Source organism: Solea senegalensis, linkage group LG7 (assembly GCF_019176455.1).
Source record: "Solea senegalensis isolate Sse05_10M linkage group LG7, IFAPA_SoseM_1, whole genome shotgun sequence".
Classification (NCBI taxonomy): Eukaryota; Metazoa; Chordata; class Actinopteri; order Pleuronectiformes; family Soleidae; genus Solea; species Solea senegalensis.
Window position 1 is genome coordinate 4,644,861 of NC_058027.1, and position 20,137 is coordinate 4,664,997.

At 39.8% G+C, this 20,137-nt stretch overlaps 1 protein-coding gene across 1 annotated transcript in view; it reads left to right on the forward strand.

Moving 5' to 3' along the window:
* The first annotated feature begins 7,146 nt into the window (after window positions 1–7,146).
* LOC122772762 (interleukin-1 receptor accessory protein-like) overlaps window positions 7,147–20,137 on the forward strand; it is a 30,758-nt gene continuing 17,767 nt past the window's right edge. Inside the window, exon 1 of the mRNA XM_044031016.1 lies at window positions 7,147–7,216. Within this exon, the coding sequence (XP_043886951.1) occupies window positions 7,192–7,216 (25 nt within the window). The 5' untranslated portion in view covers window positions 7,147–7,191. The remainder of the gene's footprint in view (window positions 7,217–20,137) is intronic.

Genomic DNA, 20,137 nt, shown 5'->3' on the forward strand with positions numbered 1-20,137 from the left:
TTCCTTCTTTTCTGTTATTTCTCTCTCTCTCTCTCTCTCTCTCTCTGCGCCTCTTTCAGGCCCTCATTCAACTCATCTCTCCCATCCTGGACCTCATCGCTCACTCCTCCCTTGTGGCCACATAACAGCTGTTTGGCTGCACCATCTAACCACAGAGGATCTTGTGAGAAGTTCCTCGCCACGAAATCTGGAGGCGACGCCAAAAGGAAGATAATTAAACTGTGAGCGAAACTTTGAACGCCTCGTGCGAAGAGAGCGGTCGACGCTGTCTCGCTCAGTCAGTGGCTGTCGGAGGAGATTCTCACTCGTGATGCTCAGGACATTCCACGGATTATTCTGCGCTGATGTCTTGCAGTTGACTGTCTGCAGTATTTACTTTCCTCCGCCCTCGCGTGTTTACTTGCAGTCCCCCCCGCTAATATTCACGATTGCATAGGAACAATCGAACGATTTATACTCTTAAAGTGGGGTCTCGTGCCTCAGCGGTCACTGTGCGGTAAACACTCCCAACCGAGTGAACCCGGCGGCACGTTAAACAATAACTGCTGCCCGAATCCAGCGGTTTATCCGTAAACGGTGATGTCACTGTTGGGTGCGGTTGAAGGTGCAGCAGAGCTAATATTTGACCAAACACAATCTGTAACCTGGCTCTCGCTCAAATTCATCACAACTTGAGAGTGTGCCAGTAAATAAAGTAATATTAACTTCTTAAACTAGGTCAGGGCCACGCAGTCCAACTGAGGGCCTTTCTGTATGGTTGCATATTAATTGGACACTCTAAATTGACTGTAGGTGTAAATGTGGGAGTAAATGGTTTGTTTATGGACACCCTGTGCAGGATGTACCCTGCGTGTCGGCTGGGACTGGCTCCAGCGACCCCGTGACCCCTCATTTGGAGGATAAAGCAGGAGACAACAATGAACGAATGAATGAATGAATGAATAAACTAGGTTGCAATTTCCTCATGTCGCCCTTTTCTTTCGCCAACATTTCCTCCTCCGTAAAAGGTTGCGTGTGTGAGAATCGATGAGAACTAGTGACATCTACTGGTAAAACTGTGGATTGCAACAAAACAGACCTAGCACTACGGCCTGGGGGGGGCCCCACAGGTGCATCACATGTGTGTAATACATCTCTGTATACATCTATACTATAGTGAGATAAGAATTGAGTTTTCCTGAAGGTCAGTGAAAGCATCATTCTTAAAAAACCCTGTGATTGGCAGTCAATTCAGAGAGAACAGCTGTGTTTTCCTTGTGTGTGAAACCGGCCTCTGTCGGAGCTGGAGCTCACAGCTACGGACTCGGCCTCTAAAGCATCAGATTTCATCTTCTTAATCAAGCTTTTGGCGAGTCTGAAATATGGACGTACAAAGGCATTAATAACTTCTGGAGGGAAGACAATCATGCCAAAAGAAACAGCATCTGGCACGACCCCGCACTTAATGAAGCCAAGCAGGTGATGCATGTGACCCGGGGACAGTAGCAGATGGTACAGCGATAGAGGTTGTTGTGAATGTTTGGGTGAGTTCAGCAAACATGGGATTTGTGTGGCTGCCTTGAACTCGGGAGGCTGACAGGGACAGGAGTGTGCAAACCAAGCCTCTCCTGGAGCTAAACTGGTGACTCTGAGTACATGAGGCTGAACATGCCCAAAGAAAGTGAAAGTTTGGATAATTGGCGTTGCACAACATTTTGACCACATTCAGCAGTGCCTGCAAGCAGTAGCCACTCTGACTGCAACGAACAATGCTGTGACACGAGACGACACATGTTTTATCGCTCTACTTCGCACCAAACGATGCCCTCTTCCACGTACCCCGCCCTTTCCCAAGCTTGTCGGGGAGCTACAGTGGCCTTCACATACCAGAGAGCAGATAAAACGCTCTCTATACGATTTCCTCATCCTCCTTTGTTTCGCTGACGCATTGTGTTTTCATGGGCGGAGCTGTTCTTCTTTGTTTGTGGCGTTAGCTTCAACTTCAAAAAGCCAAAAAATGCACGTGGAGGCACAGCTTTGGCTGCTCTGAGTTAGGTTAATATAATTATATTTGTGCGTCCCAATCAGGTTTGTCCTGGACACAAGCAAGGGGGGCCTCAAGGAAAAAAGGTTGGGAACCGTTGCTGTAGAGCAGGGGTGTCAAACATACGGCCCAGGGGGCCAGAACCGGCCCGCCAGAGGGTCCAATCCGGCCCACAGGATGAATTTGTTAAAATTTCACACTAATCTAAACGTAATGTCAAATGCTCCAGATACCCATGACTAAATGTTTGTGCCTTTACAGATCCAGTGTGCTGTGTAAATAGTAAATTTAGGCATGATATTGTTGAAATTGCACTTATATTTCGCAAGAAATTTCATGTTTTGTAAAATTATCCTTCATTAAATGTAAAACAAAGGAGAAAAAACAAAGGGGTTCTTGTTGTTCATAGGTTAGCCAAGCTAAGCTAAGTGTCTGCTTTTATGTACTAAAGACACTAAAGCCTCTTTTCCACTATGGTCCCAGCTCGCCTCGGCACGGCACGGCACGTTTTAGGTTGGTTTTCCACTACTCAACGTGGGCGGAGTCATCACTGCACGGCTGCCGAGACTCCGTTTTACGTTGTTTTCAGTGTAACTGAATCATTAGAATCCGTTCTTTACATCTGTTTGTGCAGTACTTCCTCCATGACCGGAGCACAGACTCCTGACACAGTCAATACACCAGACTCCTCTGTTAAATGATGAGATTTTAGACACTTCCCCGGGAATTGTTGGATTTATTTAGGATTGTTAAGTCTTTTTAAACGGATCTACAGTTCGGCTTTGATTCTCGTGTCGGACGTCTCTTCCCGTGACGGCACTCTGACACAAGAGGGGCCCCAATGTCCCTCTTTGCCTCAGGTCCCCAGAGACCCTGGTAACAGCGCTGTGTACAGACAAACAAACAAAAATCAAAAGCAGGACAGTAGTGCATTCAGCTCCTGCGAATAAACCCTCCTAAATGTCACTTTTATGTCATATTGTTGTGTTTAATTCACAATATTCTTTTAGGCTGAAATGAAAGCAGGCTGATGGAAAACCCACCTGATGATGATTTAATGTGCAGATTTTTTTTTTTTACATAATTATTACGCATTGTAGCATTCAGTTTGCAGAGAGAAAAGAGGACAAGCGAGGAGTCCAAGCTGCTCACAGCTGTTCTCTCCGTCTGTTTTTGATGACCGAGCTATTCTAAACACTTTTCGCCTACAGGAAAGTAGTTCAGCTCTGTGACTAAGGGTAAACCCCTCGTGTTGGCAACGCATGTGATCCTCTGCACATTGGAAAATGACTCACATCCTCGTGAAAGATACGGCAAAACATTCCCGATTCCCACCAGGAGCTCGGGTTTTCTGTTGCTCGGTTATTTGGTACAAATTGGTGTCAAAACAAATGTGATTTGTTTCCTTTAGAAGGCAACGATCGTTTGGGCCCCTCCTCTGCTCCGGGGTCATTTTTTAGCTTTAATTCTCCAGACCAACACATGAAACGGGATGAAAGAGTGATTTAATCAGAACAATGAGGCTTTTATTTGGCTAAATATCCTTGGTATTTACGCCTCAGTAACGGATGCTGACTGATGGTCATGGGTACAGTTTATTTAATAGCATGGATTCCTTTTCATTTTTCCATTTCTGCTCTTTTTTTTTTGTTCTTTTGTATTCTGGTGGTTACAAGCCTTTGTGAATGTTGATTTGAGAGCGGCTTTCATTGTGTTCTTTCTTTGACCCATATCCTTTTAGTTGCAATTGTGAAATGTGTTTGGTTTGCTTAACATTTTATTGGACAACATCGGTTTGTGTATAGTTTAAAAATAATGCTGACACTGATATTCCAGCTAAAAATAACAACTTTAAAACATACAAAAGCCTCTGTTGCACAGATTTATGTCGTTTGACCAGATGATTGGTTTGATATTAACCCTTAGAACAAGTGCTCAAAATGTTTAAAATTTGACTAAAATGGTCAAATGTGGAAATACTTCACAGTTCAAAGTTCACGTGGCTCGTTTTTATGAACAAAAAGAAAAGAAAAACACGCTAATTTTGTGACTTCTGCACAATTACGGCTACTTTATATCATGAAATGCGATATAAAATGAATCACATAAGAAGACAAAAAAGCCCGCCATTTTTTTTAGGATGTCCATATAAGGAGTTGAGTATTATTCCCACGGCAAATGACCATGGGTGCAATAAGGGTCACGTTTGAAGCAGATTTCTTCACACAGGGCCAGGGCCGGACCACAAACTTGTCCATAAAACAACAAAGTAGGTGTCACATGACACATGTGGAGGCACGAAACAAATGAAATAATGAAAGTGAATTCATTAGTTTTATTTGAGTCAGTGCTGCTTGCATTATGTACAATACAATGCATTATATATGCATTATATATATGTATACATTTATATATATATGTATATATATATATATATATATATATATACATACACACATATGTATATTTATACATATATATGTATCATACATATAAATATGTACAGTATATATATATATACATCCAACACACACATATGTATATTTATATATATATATGTATATATACATATATACTTATATACATAGACATATATATATATATATATATATATATATATATAAATATGTATACCTTGCACTTCTGAACAGTAATTTCCATATTTTATCCCACTGGCATGGAGTGCTGACACATGATAAATAAAAAAAGATAGTATTTCATGCAGTTTGCCAACAGGACCAGTTCTACAAGGTGTCCAACAGGGGGCAGTCCTCCTGCAATTCTCAGTCCCCCTTTCCACTGATAATGAACTCAATAATTAGTTGTGACAACAACTGTGGCTCCGTGTTGTAATCTGATCAATCTGATGTAATCTAATCTGGCATAAGATTTTTTTTTGTATGGTTGTATTAGGGATCATCACGGACTCTGCCGAGCTTGACGCCCACTTGGTAGATGAGCACGCTGCTGAGCGAGCCGTCGTTTCCATGAACTCTGCAAACAACACTTTTTAAGCAGCAAATACAATATTGATATAGTCGTGCAAAAATATTGTATTTTGTTATTTGGAAATGCACTGACCCAGGGGCGGGGCCTTAGGAAGCTCCCTGCTGATTGGTTTGAGTTTTGGAGTGACATCTCAATGGGCAGGATGTACGTAGTCACATGCTTGGAGTCGCTGTCCGTCTGAAACTCATTCCCCAAGTTTTCCCCGTTGACATCTAAGTATCTAAGTAGTAAGTATCTAACATTTGTCAGATTATAAACTGTAGATGCTTACAATTGCTTTGTTCCAGACGGACAGCGATTCCAAGGCAGCTTTCTAAGGCCCGCCCCCTGGTCAAAGTGTATTTCTTGATGAACGTACGTGTTTCTCACGCGATGTGATTCCGAGGACTGAACACCAAGACATTTAACCATCACAAAGACTCCAAATCTGTTAAATCCTGCATATTTCTGCTTTAAGAACATGTTCACTACTTTATTGTCTTTTCCCACTGGACACTAGCGCAAGAGAGTAAGCACTTTAAAGTCCGTAGTGTGTCATGGTGCACGGGAGCATGTGTCAAACAAAGGATTCCAAACCCTGAAGTTACAAGAGAACATATTTGAACTTACTGATGTGCCTTGATGTAAAATCTCTGATTTTCTCAGTGGCCTTTGGTGGAGGGAGTGAGCAGTGATCTGAAACATTCTAATTATATCCCAAATCCATGATCACACTCGTAAAATCCAGATCAATCATCTTTTCACACCACGACAGATGAAACCACAGATAAACCATCCCCAGACTCTGTCGTCTACAAAGAGACGAGAACAACAGGGACAAACTTGACACCAGATACTCCCAGCACTAAACACAACAGTAAATCCAGTTCAAATTAATCTCCATATGCTTTTATGATCCCACTCTTTGTCCTGCCAAAGGATGCTATGACTCAGATAAACACCTTATTAGCTTGTCAGCTTCTGGCCCCATTCAAGCTGACTGTAGCTGTGAGCATTCCACCCATCCCGAAGAGAGCAACAACACACTGGAGCGAGCAGCAGTCTCGTCAGCCGCAGACAGAGCCCAGAAATCAGCAATCTCTGTGAATCCAATCCATCGTGGCGTCCCCCTGGGTCTTTACAAAGGCCCGTTCAGGGACGGGATCCAGGGTTTGTCTCATTCTCAGAGCAAAACAAGTTCATCTCTGAGGCGGTATCAGCTCTGAGTGATTGAGGGATTGATTTGTGAGAGTCGAGGCACATCTTGAGATAATATCTCGCAGCCATTCAAGTGTGTGTGTGTGTGTGCTTTTTGTGACCTCTTAAGGACCTTTTTCTGCTATAGACACTTGTTCTTTTTTCAGGAACAGTTCACACTTCATTTCTCAGTTGTTGTTCACCTCACAAAAGGTGTAAAACTGAAAAACATGGTGGTACAACTCATTCTGTGGTCATAAAAACAACAATTCATGCATTTGGGTGACGGAATACTCAGAACCCCCCCTGCAGAAATTATCCGTACAATTATTTTACTTTAAAGTTGAGAAGTTGCACATCAAAGCCAACGAGTGGTTATTACGGTAATTTCCCAGGAAGCGCGCGAATCAGCGTCTTTGTCAGAGACTTGGAAAAACGTTTTAATTTTTTGGACATTGAGACAAAACACTCACACAAATGTTATTTTAAATGGTCAAATTGAACACAAAATCTGGTCTTTTTCCCTCAATATAACTCTTTTAAATTGTTAATACACTATTTTAACATGTAGTAAATTGTAAATAACTGCCAGATGTTGAAAGTTATTCTGATGTTTTCTGGCCCTTTTATGGTTAATCAAACCGTTTTGAGGTTAAAGGGTTAAATCCTGCACACTGGACGTTTAAGGTTCGGTTTACTCAACACAAGCTTTTTTTATATGGACAGTATCATTTTTATGACTTTCATTCTTCTTTACACTGGGTTTCCTGTTTTACTTTGAAGGTTCTCCCTGTCCGCACCTTGGTAAGTTTTACTTCCTGTCTTGATTGTCTGCGCCGCCCTAATGCGTTTCACCTGTTCCTCATTAGTTTCACCTGTGTTTGATTATCCCGGCCTCCCCGGTGTCTTTTTTTGTTTGGGTTCAGTTTGTTCGAGTCTGGTTTGCCGCTGCGGTTTCCTTGCATTCCTGGACCGGTTCCCCGATGTTGCTGCTCTCTGGGTTTTACGGTATTTATCTGCTTTGGATTGTTTTTGCCTTTTCATTAGTTTGTTTTCTTAAATTCTCCTTTGTGATTGTGTGACTGCTGCGTTTGGCTCCAATTTTTCTGAAACGTAAAAGTGTGTTTTCCTGTCTTCAAGGAAACAATCCACATAAACTGGAACATTTGAAATAATAATAGTAATGATAATAATCCACATAATACAATGGCTGTACTTTTCCCTCAACAAATATCAATAGAACAACAATTTCAAATCTAATAAGAAATTCTTAAATTTTACTACTCATAAATGAAAACATGTAAATTAAGCAGATTTTAAACAAATAACTGTGGAATGAGATAAATGTATTTGTTTATTTCAACATAATTATCTTTAATGTGTTTTTATCTGTTTAGTTTTCATTTCTTTATGATATTATTCATTTTCCTGGTTTTATTTTTTGGTTATTGTACTATTTTTTGTTGTTTTTTTTAAAAACAACTTGGATTGGAAATGAATGAATGAATGAATGGCGGGCGATGCAGAGTCCTAACAAGAGTGTAGTTGTGTGAGAGCATCAAATAGTTTAGTGTGTGGTAGACGAGCATCAGCTGTTTTGGAGACGCTGTAATAATTTTTCCCGAGTGGGGGCCAGTTGAAGGCTGTGACTCATATAACCCAAAACACCATCAGCAAAATGTGTTTTCAGTTTCCTGTTTTTCTCTCACCTCTGGCAGTTACATGTGTGTCTTGCCTGTGATATTTTTTCTTGCTTTCTTTACATAAAAGCTGTATTTCTCATGAAATGACAGCTCATAGATAAGAGGTTAAACTCTTCTGAAAACGGAGCGTGTGCCATAACGCACAAATATCACTTATCTCCAAATCCACTCATGCTTAACGCCACAGTGAGTGAGTGTGTTTGTGTTCTGGCATAAACACTGACCTTGTCAGGACCAGTAGTCCTGATGGAAACCATCAGAACTTCATTTCTGAGAAACTGGTTGAGTTTAGGGTTAGGGATAATGCTTTGTTCATGCTGTCCAAATAGTTGTTCAAACCTGTGTGTGTGTGTGTGTGGAAGTGCAGGGACTGATGTGGGTTTGGATGCGGGACCTGTGAGTCACTTCCAGGTCCCTTTTGAACTGTTTGATCTGCTCCTGCCTCTTCTCAAAAGGATCAGTCAGCGCGGCTATTCTGTTTCTAATCGTCTATGGCTTTGTCTCATACATCCGACTTGTTATAAAATCAATATTTGAACAGATGCTCTTCATAAGAGAGAACATGTGTGTCGCTTGAGCTCACGAGAGTGCTCTGTATGGTCAGGGTTAGCAACCCCCTCCCACCACCCCCCCAAAAGAAACCAACAACAAACAAAACTAAACAAACAGACTGGAAAATGCAGGCGTAAATGCTGCTTTGAGAAAAAGAGAACTCTCCAGGAAAAGAAAATGAGCAAAATGTTCAAAAAGAATAACACAGAACAAGAAATTCAAAATGTGGCTAGCATTTTTGCCTCACAGCAAGAAGGTCACTGGTCTGAATCCCGTTTTTGAGGCAGGGCCTTCCTGTGTGGAGTTTGCATGTTCAGGTGGAACCATAAGTGGGCTCTTTCCCTCATTGGTGGTTCTCTTTTAGCGTAATACGTCTAGTAAAATGATCCCACTGCAGCAAATGATTGGCTAAGCTACATGTGCCGCTCTACTGGAATACAGCAGAGAAAATCAGGTCCGACAGATGAAATCACATCACTATACAGTCGGTTTCATTTGGAAATCATACGTGATTCATGAATGATTTACTTCTCTTCAACATTTGTTCTCTTGAGTACTCCGACTGATGAATACACTGTATAACTTTGAAACAGTTATTGTTTTAGGAAAATAATCATATTTTAATCTATGAGCTTGTTTTGTTCTGTATTTTAGGACATCTGGCCCTTGACTTGGACACAGTTCTTGATTTTGGCCCCCTCTGTAATTGAGTTTGAGAACCTTGCTCTAAACCAGGGGCGTCAAACTTGCGGTCCGCGGGCCATATGTGGCCCCCTAGTTTATTTTATTCAGCCCCTCACTTAATCTCTGAAAAACCTGTGTGTGTGCTGAGGTGATAGGATATAGGTTAAAATACTAAGTAAAAGTCTTATAGTATATGACATTGGTGGATAAGTGGTAGGGCTAGTTGTCTTTCAACTGGAAGGTTGTGGGTTCAATTCCTGGCTCTGCTTAACTTACGATGTGTCCTTGAGGAAGACACTTGACCCCATGTTGCAGTGTGTGAATGGATGAAAACTGTAGTGTAAAGCAGCTCAAGATTCGAAAAGCTCTATATAAATACAGACCATAATACCAACTCTTTTTCTTCTGATTTTATTTGGTAGTAACGAGTAGCAAAGATAGTTAGAGGAAATGTAGCGGAGTAAAAGTTACATTTTGAATAACAAAGTAAACTACAGATATGGGAATTTTGTACAAAACTGAATATTTGTATAATAATAAATTCAATTATATTCATCTTTAAATGGATTCCATTCAACATTACATTTATTTATATGTATATATGTATGTGTGTGTGTGTATGTATATGTGTGTGTATATATATATATATATATATATATATATATGTATATGTGTGTGTGTGTGTATATATGTGTGTGTATATATATGTGTATATATACATGTGTGTGTATATATATGTGTGTGTGTATATATATATATATATATATACACACACACCCATACATACATACATACATACATATAAATAAATGTATGTGTATATATACATATATTTTTATATATATATAAAAATGTAAGGTTTGTGTGTTTTTGTTATTTGGATTCGTTTTTGCATCTTTCTTTTTTTTACAATTTCTTTACATTTATTACAAGATGTATAAATCATTCAAACAAACACTTTAACACAAATATTCTGTCATCTACATCAGAATTTCAGCTATTGCAATATCAAATTTAAGTATTATATTATCATTTTAAGATAATGTTCCCTCATCCACTACTGAGCACTTTATTTTCTAAAGGGGCCTCATCTTGACCAGACTTGATGCTCACTGGCCCTCAGCTCATTTGAGTTTCTGCACTGCTTGCAGGTCTGAATGTGTTGACGTCCATTCTCACAGCTTTAAGCACAGTTGCTCGACTGGAGGAAAAAACCTAGAAGAGAAAGGAAAGTTCGGCTAAAAGCCCCGCTCATGTATTATGAACATGAACATCCGCTGTGAAACGTCGCATGTCGGTTGCATGCAGAGCGGCTGGGGACGATACATGTAGGTTAAACTGAAACTGACTGTATGACTCAGACACTACTGGTACAGTTTCTTATTACTGTATGTTCTTATGTTACGTGATGTCTTTGTAGATCACAGTACACAGTAACCTCTATAGCAGCACTTATATGGCAGGAAAACAATCCTGACATAACCCAGATGACTTCCTCAGCAGATGAAGTGGTCCAGTTGTGATAACCTCCACAACAAACACTAAAGCCCCTTTTCCACGAGCGCGGCATGACTCGCCTCGGCACGACATTACAGTTATTTTGCGTTTCCATTAGCGATAGTACCTCGTACTCGCTTAAAACGTGGGTTAGTCTCCAACAATTACCAGGCAAACGTCTAAAATCTCTCGTGAGACGAGTCAAAGGTCTGCAGCTCTCGTTTGACCTCTCTATTTACCCAGACGCGCTTGCTCCCTGAAAACAAACGTTGCCATAGTCACCGGTAAATTGGGGCACAATCGCTACGCAGCAGGAAGTTTGGAGCATTTCAGGTTAATTAGCGCTTCCATGTGGGAAAGGGTGTGTTCACGGCAGGAGGTGTTGAACTCTGAGTCACAGTGACGGACAGAGGGGTTTTCCGTGTCGTTATGACAGAGAGAATCACTTTATCACTCCAAGCGGTCGGTTTAATGGTCAGTGTTTTCTTTCTCCTTTTTCCTGTCTGAGTCCAGTTATTTCTTCCGTCTATTGTGTTTTATACCTGTGAAGCGTTTCCTCATCATAAAGGGTGTTACAACTCATCCGTTTGCCTCAAACATTAGGGAAAATACACAACACAGTGGAAGGATTCCGTGCGACAAAATTAGCTTCAAACTCTTTGTCGTCATCTCTGGATCCAGAGTCAGGAATTTTTCCTAACCTGGTGACACATATTGACACTGTGGGAACTTGTGTTCTTTCTCGTCCTTCTTTTAGCAACTTCCTGTCTACTGTTTTTGCCAGAACAATCAGATTTTTGACGTGATCGCCGAAGAATGTTCCCATCAAAATTTGGTATGAATCTACAAGTGATGGAAAGAGTACTGAAAATCTGTACTTAAGTCAAGTTAAGTATTATTACTTAATTATATTACTCAACTACTAGTACAAGTATTGGTGAAGAATATACTCAAAATTAAAAATGATTCTTCTAAAAAACAGTAGAGTATAAATTACTTTTTAAAGTTTAAGTTACAGTTTAATGCATTTTCAGCAACAATTCAGAAAACTTTATTGGTCCCAGAAGGGTAATTCATCTGTAGCTTCCCATACACAATCATCATCATCAGTTCCCACATACACAATGCAAACATACAGACATACAGCAGATTGGTTGTCAGACAATGAGAAAGAAGAGATAATATTACCAAATGTAATTAAAATTGGTAAAAGAAACAGAAATTAATTGTAAAACTCATAAAGGGACTTGTATCCCTGAAATAAATCTCTCGTCCAGTTGTGGCCAAAGGGTTCTCCTCCATCACCTTCTGATTTTCTGTCTCAACTCCTGTTCACCTTTCCAAATTCTGTGCCTCTTTGGCCCATTTGCAATCGATTGATAACCTTATTGGCTGCAACAATGCATTGATGTGTTTGCTTGATGTGACATTAAGATTTCTCATTACATGACGTTGGCTTTGTGATGCCAGGTAATATCGTAGACTACTTAACGGCAAATACGATTTTTAAATGTAGTGAAGTAGACGTTTTACTTAATTACAGTAATTTGAGTAGATGTAGTTTGTTACTTCCACCACTGGAATCTACCCACTGATGAGTTATAGAATTTTTAACAAATCCCTCTCTCGTATAATTGACAAAACTGTAAAAACAAAACAAGTTTATCTCTCAAAACTCATTAAATTTGAACCAAACATCTATGTGCATGCAATTTCACATGGTTCAGATGTGTATATCTCTACGTCATCTTAACAGATCAGGTGTAAGATGGTAATAACTATAAGCAAATTTAAACATTTCAGGAAGTAGAAGTATTTAAGCTCTTATTATTAATAGTGTGAGGCTCTAAATTATATATCTACACTTCCTGCTCAAATGACTCTTCTCATGCTGCAGCTTTATTTTTATAAGACATTTTATAAGAAGTTTAAGTTGAGCGGAAACACATTTTCCTTCTTGCAGAATGTTTCATTCATTCATTGGAGAAAAAAAAAAGACTATAAAAGCAGACAAGTGAGTTTTTGACTAAGACGAATAGACACGTAACAGCCTCTGTCTCGATGGGATACGGACGTAATTTCCCCGCATGGTTCATGTCTGTTATGTTTCTGAGAGCAGACGCACGATTACAGTTCAATTGGCTTTGTCACGGTCATCTATCAAGTGTTGCAATACACAAGACATGCAGCCTACAGTAGATCAGGGACTATGACAGGAAATGGCCTCCAGCCATTCTCGTTTGACTTCAGGTCAGTGATTAATTATGTGCTGTAACATCTGGTCTTGGACCTGAACTGCAGTTCCATAAACAAATGCGTAGTGTGCATGGATTAAAGGTGAAATAACAAAACCTGTTCCATGTGGGATTATATAACCGCTGCATAACCCTTCAAACAACTATTTGGCTTATTTTTACCCACCTGGACGCAACTTGACAAGCTTTAGAGCCAGAATGCCAGTCATAAAGGGCCAGTGTGTAAGAATTAGTGACGTTCTAATGGTGAGATTGCAGATTTTTGCGGCTCACGCCTCGATTTCCCAAGCTACGGTGGCCTTTACACGCCAGAAAGGATGCCAACGCGCTTTCCGTCTCTGCCTTTTCCTCCTTCTACCTCATTTGTTTATGCATAGGGTGTATGTCGGCTGGAGAAGTTCTTTTTCGTTTTCATCGTAAGCTTTGGTTGGTGTAGAAACATGGTGGCGCAGGCTAAAGGCCTCAGCAAAGCAATAGTCTTGTATAAAGTACACATGAAAGGCTTATCCTAAAGGTTTCCACGGAGGTCCACGTTTAGAATTTGCGCTAGTTTGTGTTTAAAAAAAAAGAAGGGGGTTAGAGCAGCAAATGACTATAAAGCTGTTGAAACAAATCAAAACAATGAGGTGAAAAAACCCCATAATGGAGCTGAGGGAAATGTTCAGCTTCAGTTGACGTCAACTTGAATTAAAACTGAAACCCTTATAATGTCCTCACAACTTGAAATGACTTGTGTAGCCTGCCAAGAGAGGCTTCTTTCAAATAGTCACACACACACACACACACACACACACACACACACACACACACACACACACACACACACACACACACACACACACACACACACACACACAGGCCGCACATCTCCAACCTTCACTTTGATGCCTTGATTCCCAGCTACTCATCAACAGAGACTCCACTCGTTAGCATCAGGAATTAAAGATCTGGAGGTTTTGTCAAACACAGTGACCCAGCTACACCCACTGACACTGAATGTGTGTGTGTGTGTGTGTGTGTGTGTGTATTCAGGCAGAGCAGTGTAATCACTCCTGTTCCTGTTCAGTCCGCTGGAACACGCTGACCTCTCCAGAGGCTCCTCCCTGTGATGTCTGCCAAAGGTTTGCGGTCCGGCTCGACCTGAAACTAAACTGCAGCTCACTGGGGTCTGTTCATTCGTGACATCAGGAGACACTCGACTTTCACTTATTAAAGAGAGCAGAACGCGTGCAGAGGGATCGGAGAGAATGAACTGTGGTTGATTAGCAGGTGATGACAGGTGGACTGGCTCTGGTTATTATACATATACAGTATATACCACTTACGTACGTATGGTCATATGGTTGGATACTGACATTCTGCTGCATTCACACTGCGTGATGCAATAAATCAGATATGACCCATGAAAGTGTAAGCAGGAATAATCACTTGGACACAGATGTTGTCAGATCAGATTCAGACCTCATTCGTATATGGGAACAAATCAGATACAAATCAGATGTGTGCCATTGCGTCACTATGGACACTTTGGACGCCTGATCATTTCAGGGTGTAATGAAGTCTTCAAACACATATACAGGACTTAAGTACAGAGTTGTTCCGCCTTTTGCAGCTGTAACAGCTTCCAGATGTCTTGGAAGTTGTTGTTTTTTTCAAGATTTTGAAGTATTTCTATGTGAATTTGTGTCCATTCATTCTGTAGAACATTGAATGAGGGCTCATAATCTCTATTCTAATCCATGTCTTTATAGTCCTTGCTCTGTGCCCTAGGGTACGGAGCCTCAGACATGACACACGGGAAATACTGTAGATAAATTTACAACATTTACAAACATTTAGCTAAATGCTAAATGTAAATGTTAAATCTAAATTTAAATGTTAAATCTAAATGTTAAATCTAAATTTAAATGTTAAATCTAAATGTCATAGTACACATCAGACCTGCAGTGTAAATGCAGCCATAATGACATCATGGTGTCAACTGGAATATATACAGCACGTTTGCAGCCCCACATTTTGTGCGTTGTTTTTATTGTTTTCCTGGGATAAATGTGTTATTTGATCATCGGACACTGGATCTGAGAGGAATCTGAACTACAGAGGAAGATGGGATGGAAGTGAAAGCCCTGTGCTGCTTTTCACTGTGTTTCTGTCAATTATAGCAAGTTTTATGAGTAAAAGATCTGAAACAATAAATCAAATTTAATCCAACTCTGTCATAGAATGTGAATTAAACAAACACAGCAGCGTCAGAATTGTTTTTAAGTTTATGGGTAAAAAGAAAAAATGGTTAAACAGCCCTTTAAAGATGATAAAGAATATAATATGTAACATTTCTACATTAAAATATCTAAACATTGTTAGAATAATGTTTTTAACCTTTTTAAATTAATAGAAATCTGTGTTTCTATTCCAGGTACAGACTGTTTCATATTAAATGGCATCATCCGCTTAAGGCTATAACCTTAGCGGCAAAACAGGAAACAGTCAGTACTTCTGGTTAGACAATGTGTTTTTGTTTTTCATTTTTATTGTGTGCCTTTGTCACACAGATCACAACTGCGGTTTGCCCTGTAAAGTGCAAACACGCAGGGAAACCAAACGAGAAGGAAACTCTTTCCGCGATCCCACGCTGGTTACCGAAATCAAACTAGGTTGTTGCCTTAATTGAGAAACCCATGGTGTCTGAAATTACGTATTGTGTCTTTAATCATTGTTTTTAATGCAGTATACGACGAGTACTTTTCCACTTGCATGTTTTCTCAACTCAACTCAACTTTATTTATAGAGCACTTTAAGCAGCCGTAGCTGAGACAAAGTGCTGTACATGAAAAGAAATAAAACAAAAAGTAAAACAATAAAAATACTAAAACAATAAAACAACAAAAATGTTAAAACAATAAAGATATTAAGATAATAAAAACAATAAAACACTTAAAACAAGAGCAGAGTCTCATGCTGAGTTGAAAGCCAAGGAATAAAAATGGGTTTTAAGATGAGTTTTAAAAATGGGCTTCTGAGCTTCCGCTTAGACCTCGGTACCTCCAGGAGCAGTTGGTCAGCTGACCTGAGACACCGAGCAGGAGTGTAGGGATGGAGAAGCTCAGAGAGGTAAAGCGGGGCGAGACCATTTAAAGATTTAAAAACAAATAAAAGAATCGCTCGGACCAAACACCATCACTTCTGTCTTCTTTTCATTGAATTTTAAAAAGTCTTTAATGTCTTCAAGACATAGCAGAAGTGACTTCAGTCAGGCATTTGTCTTTTTCAGTGGCACATAGATGTGACTGTCGTCAGCGTAAAAATGAAAGGAAATGCCGTGTTTTCTCAGGATGGAACCCAAGGGAAGCAGATACAGAGAGAAGAGCAGGGGCCCTAAAACTGAACCCTGTGGAACACCATATGACAGCGGAGCAGAGCAGGACTCCAGCAACACGCGGTGGCGACATCTTAGTTTTCTTTTAATACCGAGTCCCATAAGTCCCAGAAACATGATTCTTTTTCATTATTCTGTTTATGGACATTATCTGACTATTTAAAGTGGAACTAAACCCCTAAACCACTTTTTTTCTCAAGTGTAAACCAGTGAAGTTATAGATTAAATCCAGGTGCAAATCTTCACCGTTAGGTGTTGAAAATGTACATTTTTGTGATGAAAATCAGCAAATCTATTATCTACTGCCTCTCTGCACAAACACCAGCTGCTATATTCAAGCATTGTTGCCATTGGCTTTTGTCACAGTATTTGTTTCACAGATTAAAATATAGAATAGAATACAAATTCTATATTAAATATTGCAGGGCCGGCCCAAGCCTTTATAGGGCCCTAAGCTGAATTACCTCAGAGTAGTCTGTGCTTGGCTAGTATTGATACAAATACAACACAATAAATTGCATTAATTATAGTTGTTATTTACACCAAAGCAGTGTAAAATCACAAATGTGGCCTGGTATTAACACCATATCTTACACCAGACTCCTCTAGAGAGATTTTAGACATTTCGCTGGTAATTGTTGGAGATTAACCCACGTTTTTAGGATTGTGAAGTCTTTTTAACTGATCTACAGTTCGGCTTGTTCAGCTTGATTCTTGTGTCGGGCGTCTCGAGCAGCTGCTTAGTCCACTTTTTGTCATGAGACTGTTTTATCTTTATCCAATAATTCTTTCTGGATATTGCACTAGGTTTTATTTTGATTATTACCAACATAATAGTGGGAGATGAATTAAGATGCACATGCAAAATAATGCTCTCCACCGGCATCTGATTTGGGAATTTAATATTTTCTTCCTTCTCAATCTGTCCGATGGTCGAGCAACACGCAGACAACAATTATACCATGATTTATGATTTCAGAGGAGTTTGAAATACAAAATCCACCTGCTCCTCTGAGAAAACCCTATAAAATAAACTATAAAACTACATGCTGCCTTTAGCTTTGGCAGCAGTTTGAGCTAATTTCTCTTCTGTGTCGGTTTGGAAGTCATTACATCTAAGTGTGAAGCCTGAGCGAGCATGTGCTGTGGAGTGACTGCAGGCTTAGGAAAACGACGACACATTCAAGTGTGCTGGACAATTTAACCGCAACGTCCAGCACACCACATCAAAAACGCGGCCGCGCCGAAAATCCAACGCGTTGCTGCCAAGATCCGTGGATTCCCCCCGCAGCAGCTGCGCCGTGTGTTGTGTTAAGGTGGAGGAAATGTGGGGAATAAGCATGTATAGGTTCTGTTTAAATCACAACATGTGATGCCCAAACCAACACAAATCATGTCTCTACATGTTGAAGTCATTCATGCATGTTATGAAAAAAGTGATACTCTACTACATAGAATAGCTTCAGGGAACAGTTGTCACAATGCAGATTGTGTAACATGAATTTCCCACCGTGTGTTTGTGCTGATCCTGCAACACAGAGAGAGAAAACATTGCGTGTGTACGTGAGAGTGCGTGTGTTCTCACATGTTCCTGTTTAAGACTCACTGTTGAGGGAGCTGTGGGAACAGGCGTGGTCACTGCTCAGGCTTTTTTTTGGGGGGGGTTCTCTGATGTTGTCATCAACTGTTCGATCAGTTTTTTAATCATCACTTCAACACAAACTTAAAGGAGACATATTATACCCTATTTCTCCTAGTTGAAATAGTTCGCTGGTGTCCTAATGAACATGTCTGTGACATGCTTTGGTCAAAATACCATAATGTTGAAGCACCATAGCAGTTCAATAACCCTGCCAAAACCGCCCACTTTCAGAACGCTTTATCGCCTATACTTACACTAAGGGGGACCACGAAAAAAGGACTGAGTATTCTTTTTCCACATTTTGGCGACTGGTAGGGCCTCCAAAGTTGAAAAAGTTGATTTTGCATAATATGTCCCCTTTAACGCATGCAACTCTGCACATTCACAATGCAGAACAAACTGCTTTATATATTATAATCCTATATAAGTCTATTAATACTATTATTTTGAAGTGGTCACAGGAAAGGAAACTATCTGTGAGGTTACATGTCTAGAAAAAAAAAAGCCTTTTTACTCAAAATGTAAATATTAGTTTAATAATTTCTTGAAGTGTAGTTACGCAATAGTTTGTGCTATTAGAAAAATTCCAATTGTTTCTGAAAGCTGAGAAGTTGCACGTCAAAGCCACCATGTAGTTATTACAGTAATTTCACTTGCGCCGTTTCAGGAAGAGAGTGGGAAGAACACATGTACATAGTTTCCATTTATTTGGATGGTTTTTGCACATTGAGAGACTCAATAAATGATGTTTTATACGCAATATATATATTGTTTGTGTACAACTCCAACTACCTTTTTTTTATTGTTAACAGTATTTTGACATGTATATTGTAAATAACTGCCAGGTATTGGAAGTTATTTAGGAAAAATGAGCAAAAGCACTTAGTTACAGAACATTTTCTGGTTCTTTTTATGGTTCAATTAAGCAAAAAAGGTTTAGGTGTTAAAGGGTTAACATTCATGGATTCAACCTTTTGGCTTATGGGCACTGGATTGTGTGATGGCTCTAAAGTGAAACAGAAACTATCTGGATGTCCATTAGATCTACCAGCCCGATAATCTCCTGTAGAAACGCACATACAGAGAATAGCTGAAGACAGATATGCAGGCTCTTCCCTGCATTTCACAAGTCATTCAGCCTCACATAACCCCTTCCACATCAGTCATCGTGTGCATGACAAACAGAATAAAATACAGTATGTAGTCACTGACCTCCTGTGGGCTCAAAGGGGAGCATTTATGGCCCTAGAGGCCCTGCCCTGCTGCTCCACCCTGGCAGAAACTTCATAATACACTCCAAAGCAACAATGAGTTACACATTACACAATGTGAGATGTAGTCACCAAGCTTTTCCTTTTAATATGTAACAAAACCACCCATAAAGCAAATAAACCATGGAGAAATGGCATAAGCGGGAGTTCAATGAAGTTTAGCTCCTTGTCTTTAATCCAGGGATTATCCACTGTCACATGCATTTGACTTGGAAAAAGTGCATCTCGATTACAAGCAGATTAGGAACACAGTGTGGTTTGGAGGAGCTGAATTCATGCACATGTTCACCTCGGTCAGGTTTAATCATTTAGGATTTGTTTGGAGGATAAGCGAACATTTGATTTAAATCAATTTGACACTGATCTGGTGAGATATTTAACTCTGGATATTGACATTCTATATTACCACAGCTTAAATGATCTGAATTGCTGTGGGAATAATACACAACTCCTTATATGGACATATTCAAGCTTTAAAAACACATTTTTTCCCCCCCGTCTTATGTGTTGTTGAGTCAAAGTTTTTAGTCATGATATAAAGTAGCAGTAATTGTGCAGAAGTCCAAAATTAGACTGTGAACTTTATTTCCAAATTTCACAAATTCAATCCGATTTTAGAAATTGTGAGTACTTTTTGCTTAGGTGTGTCTAATAGTTGCTGAATTATTATTATTTTTTCATCAGATTGCCTATGCTGTGCTGAAAAAAAGGATATAAGACGCTGTATAGTGCGCATTCTTATAGCCTCTGTATATACTGTACATTTTAACATAATGGGTGTGTGTGCTTAAAGGTCACTCTCTCACAGTGAGAGTCAGCAAATGACCGCATGGCTAATAAAACAAACCACATGACTCTGCAGGAGTGGGTCGTTCGCGTGCGCACACACACACGCACGCACACTCTCTCACTTGCACACAATAAAAAATTTCCCCTGAAACTTGCACTG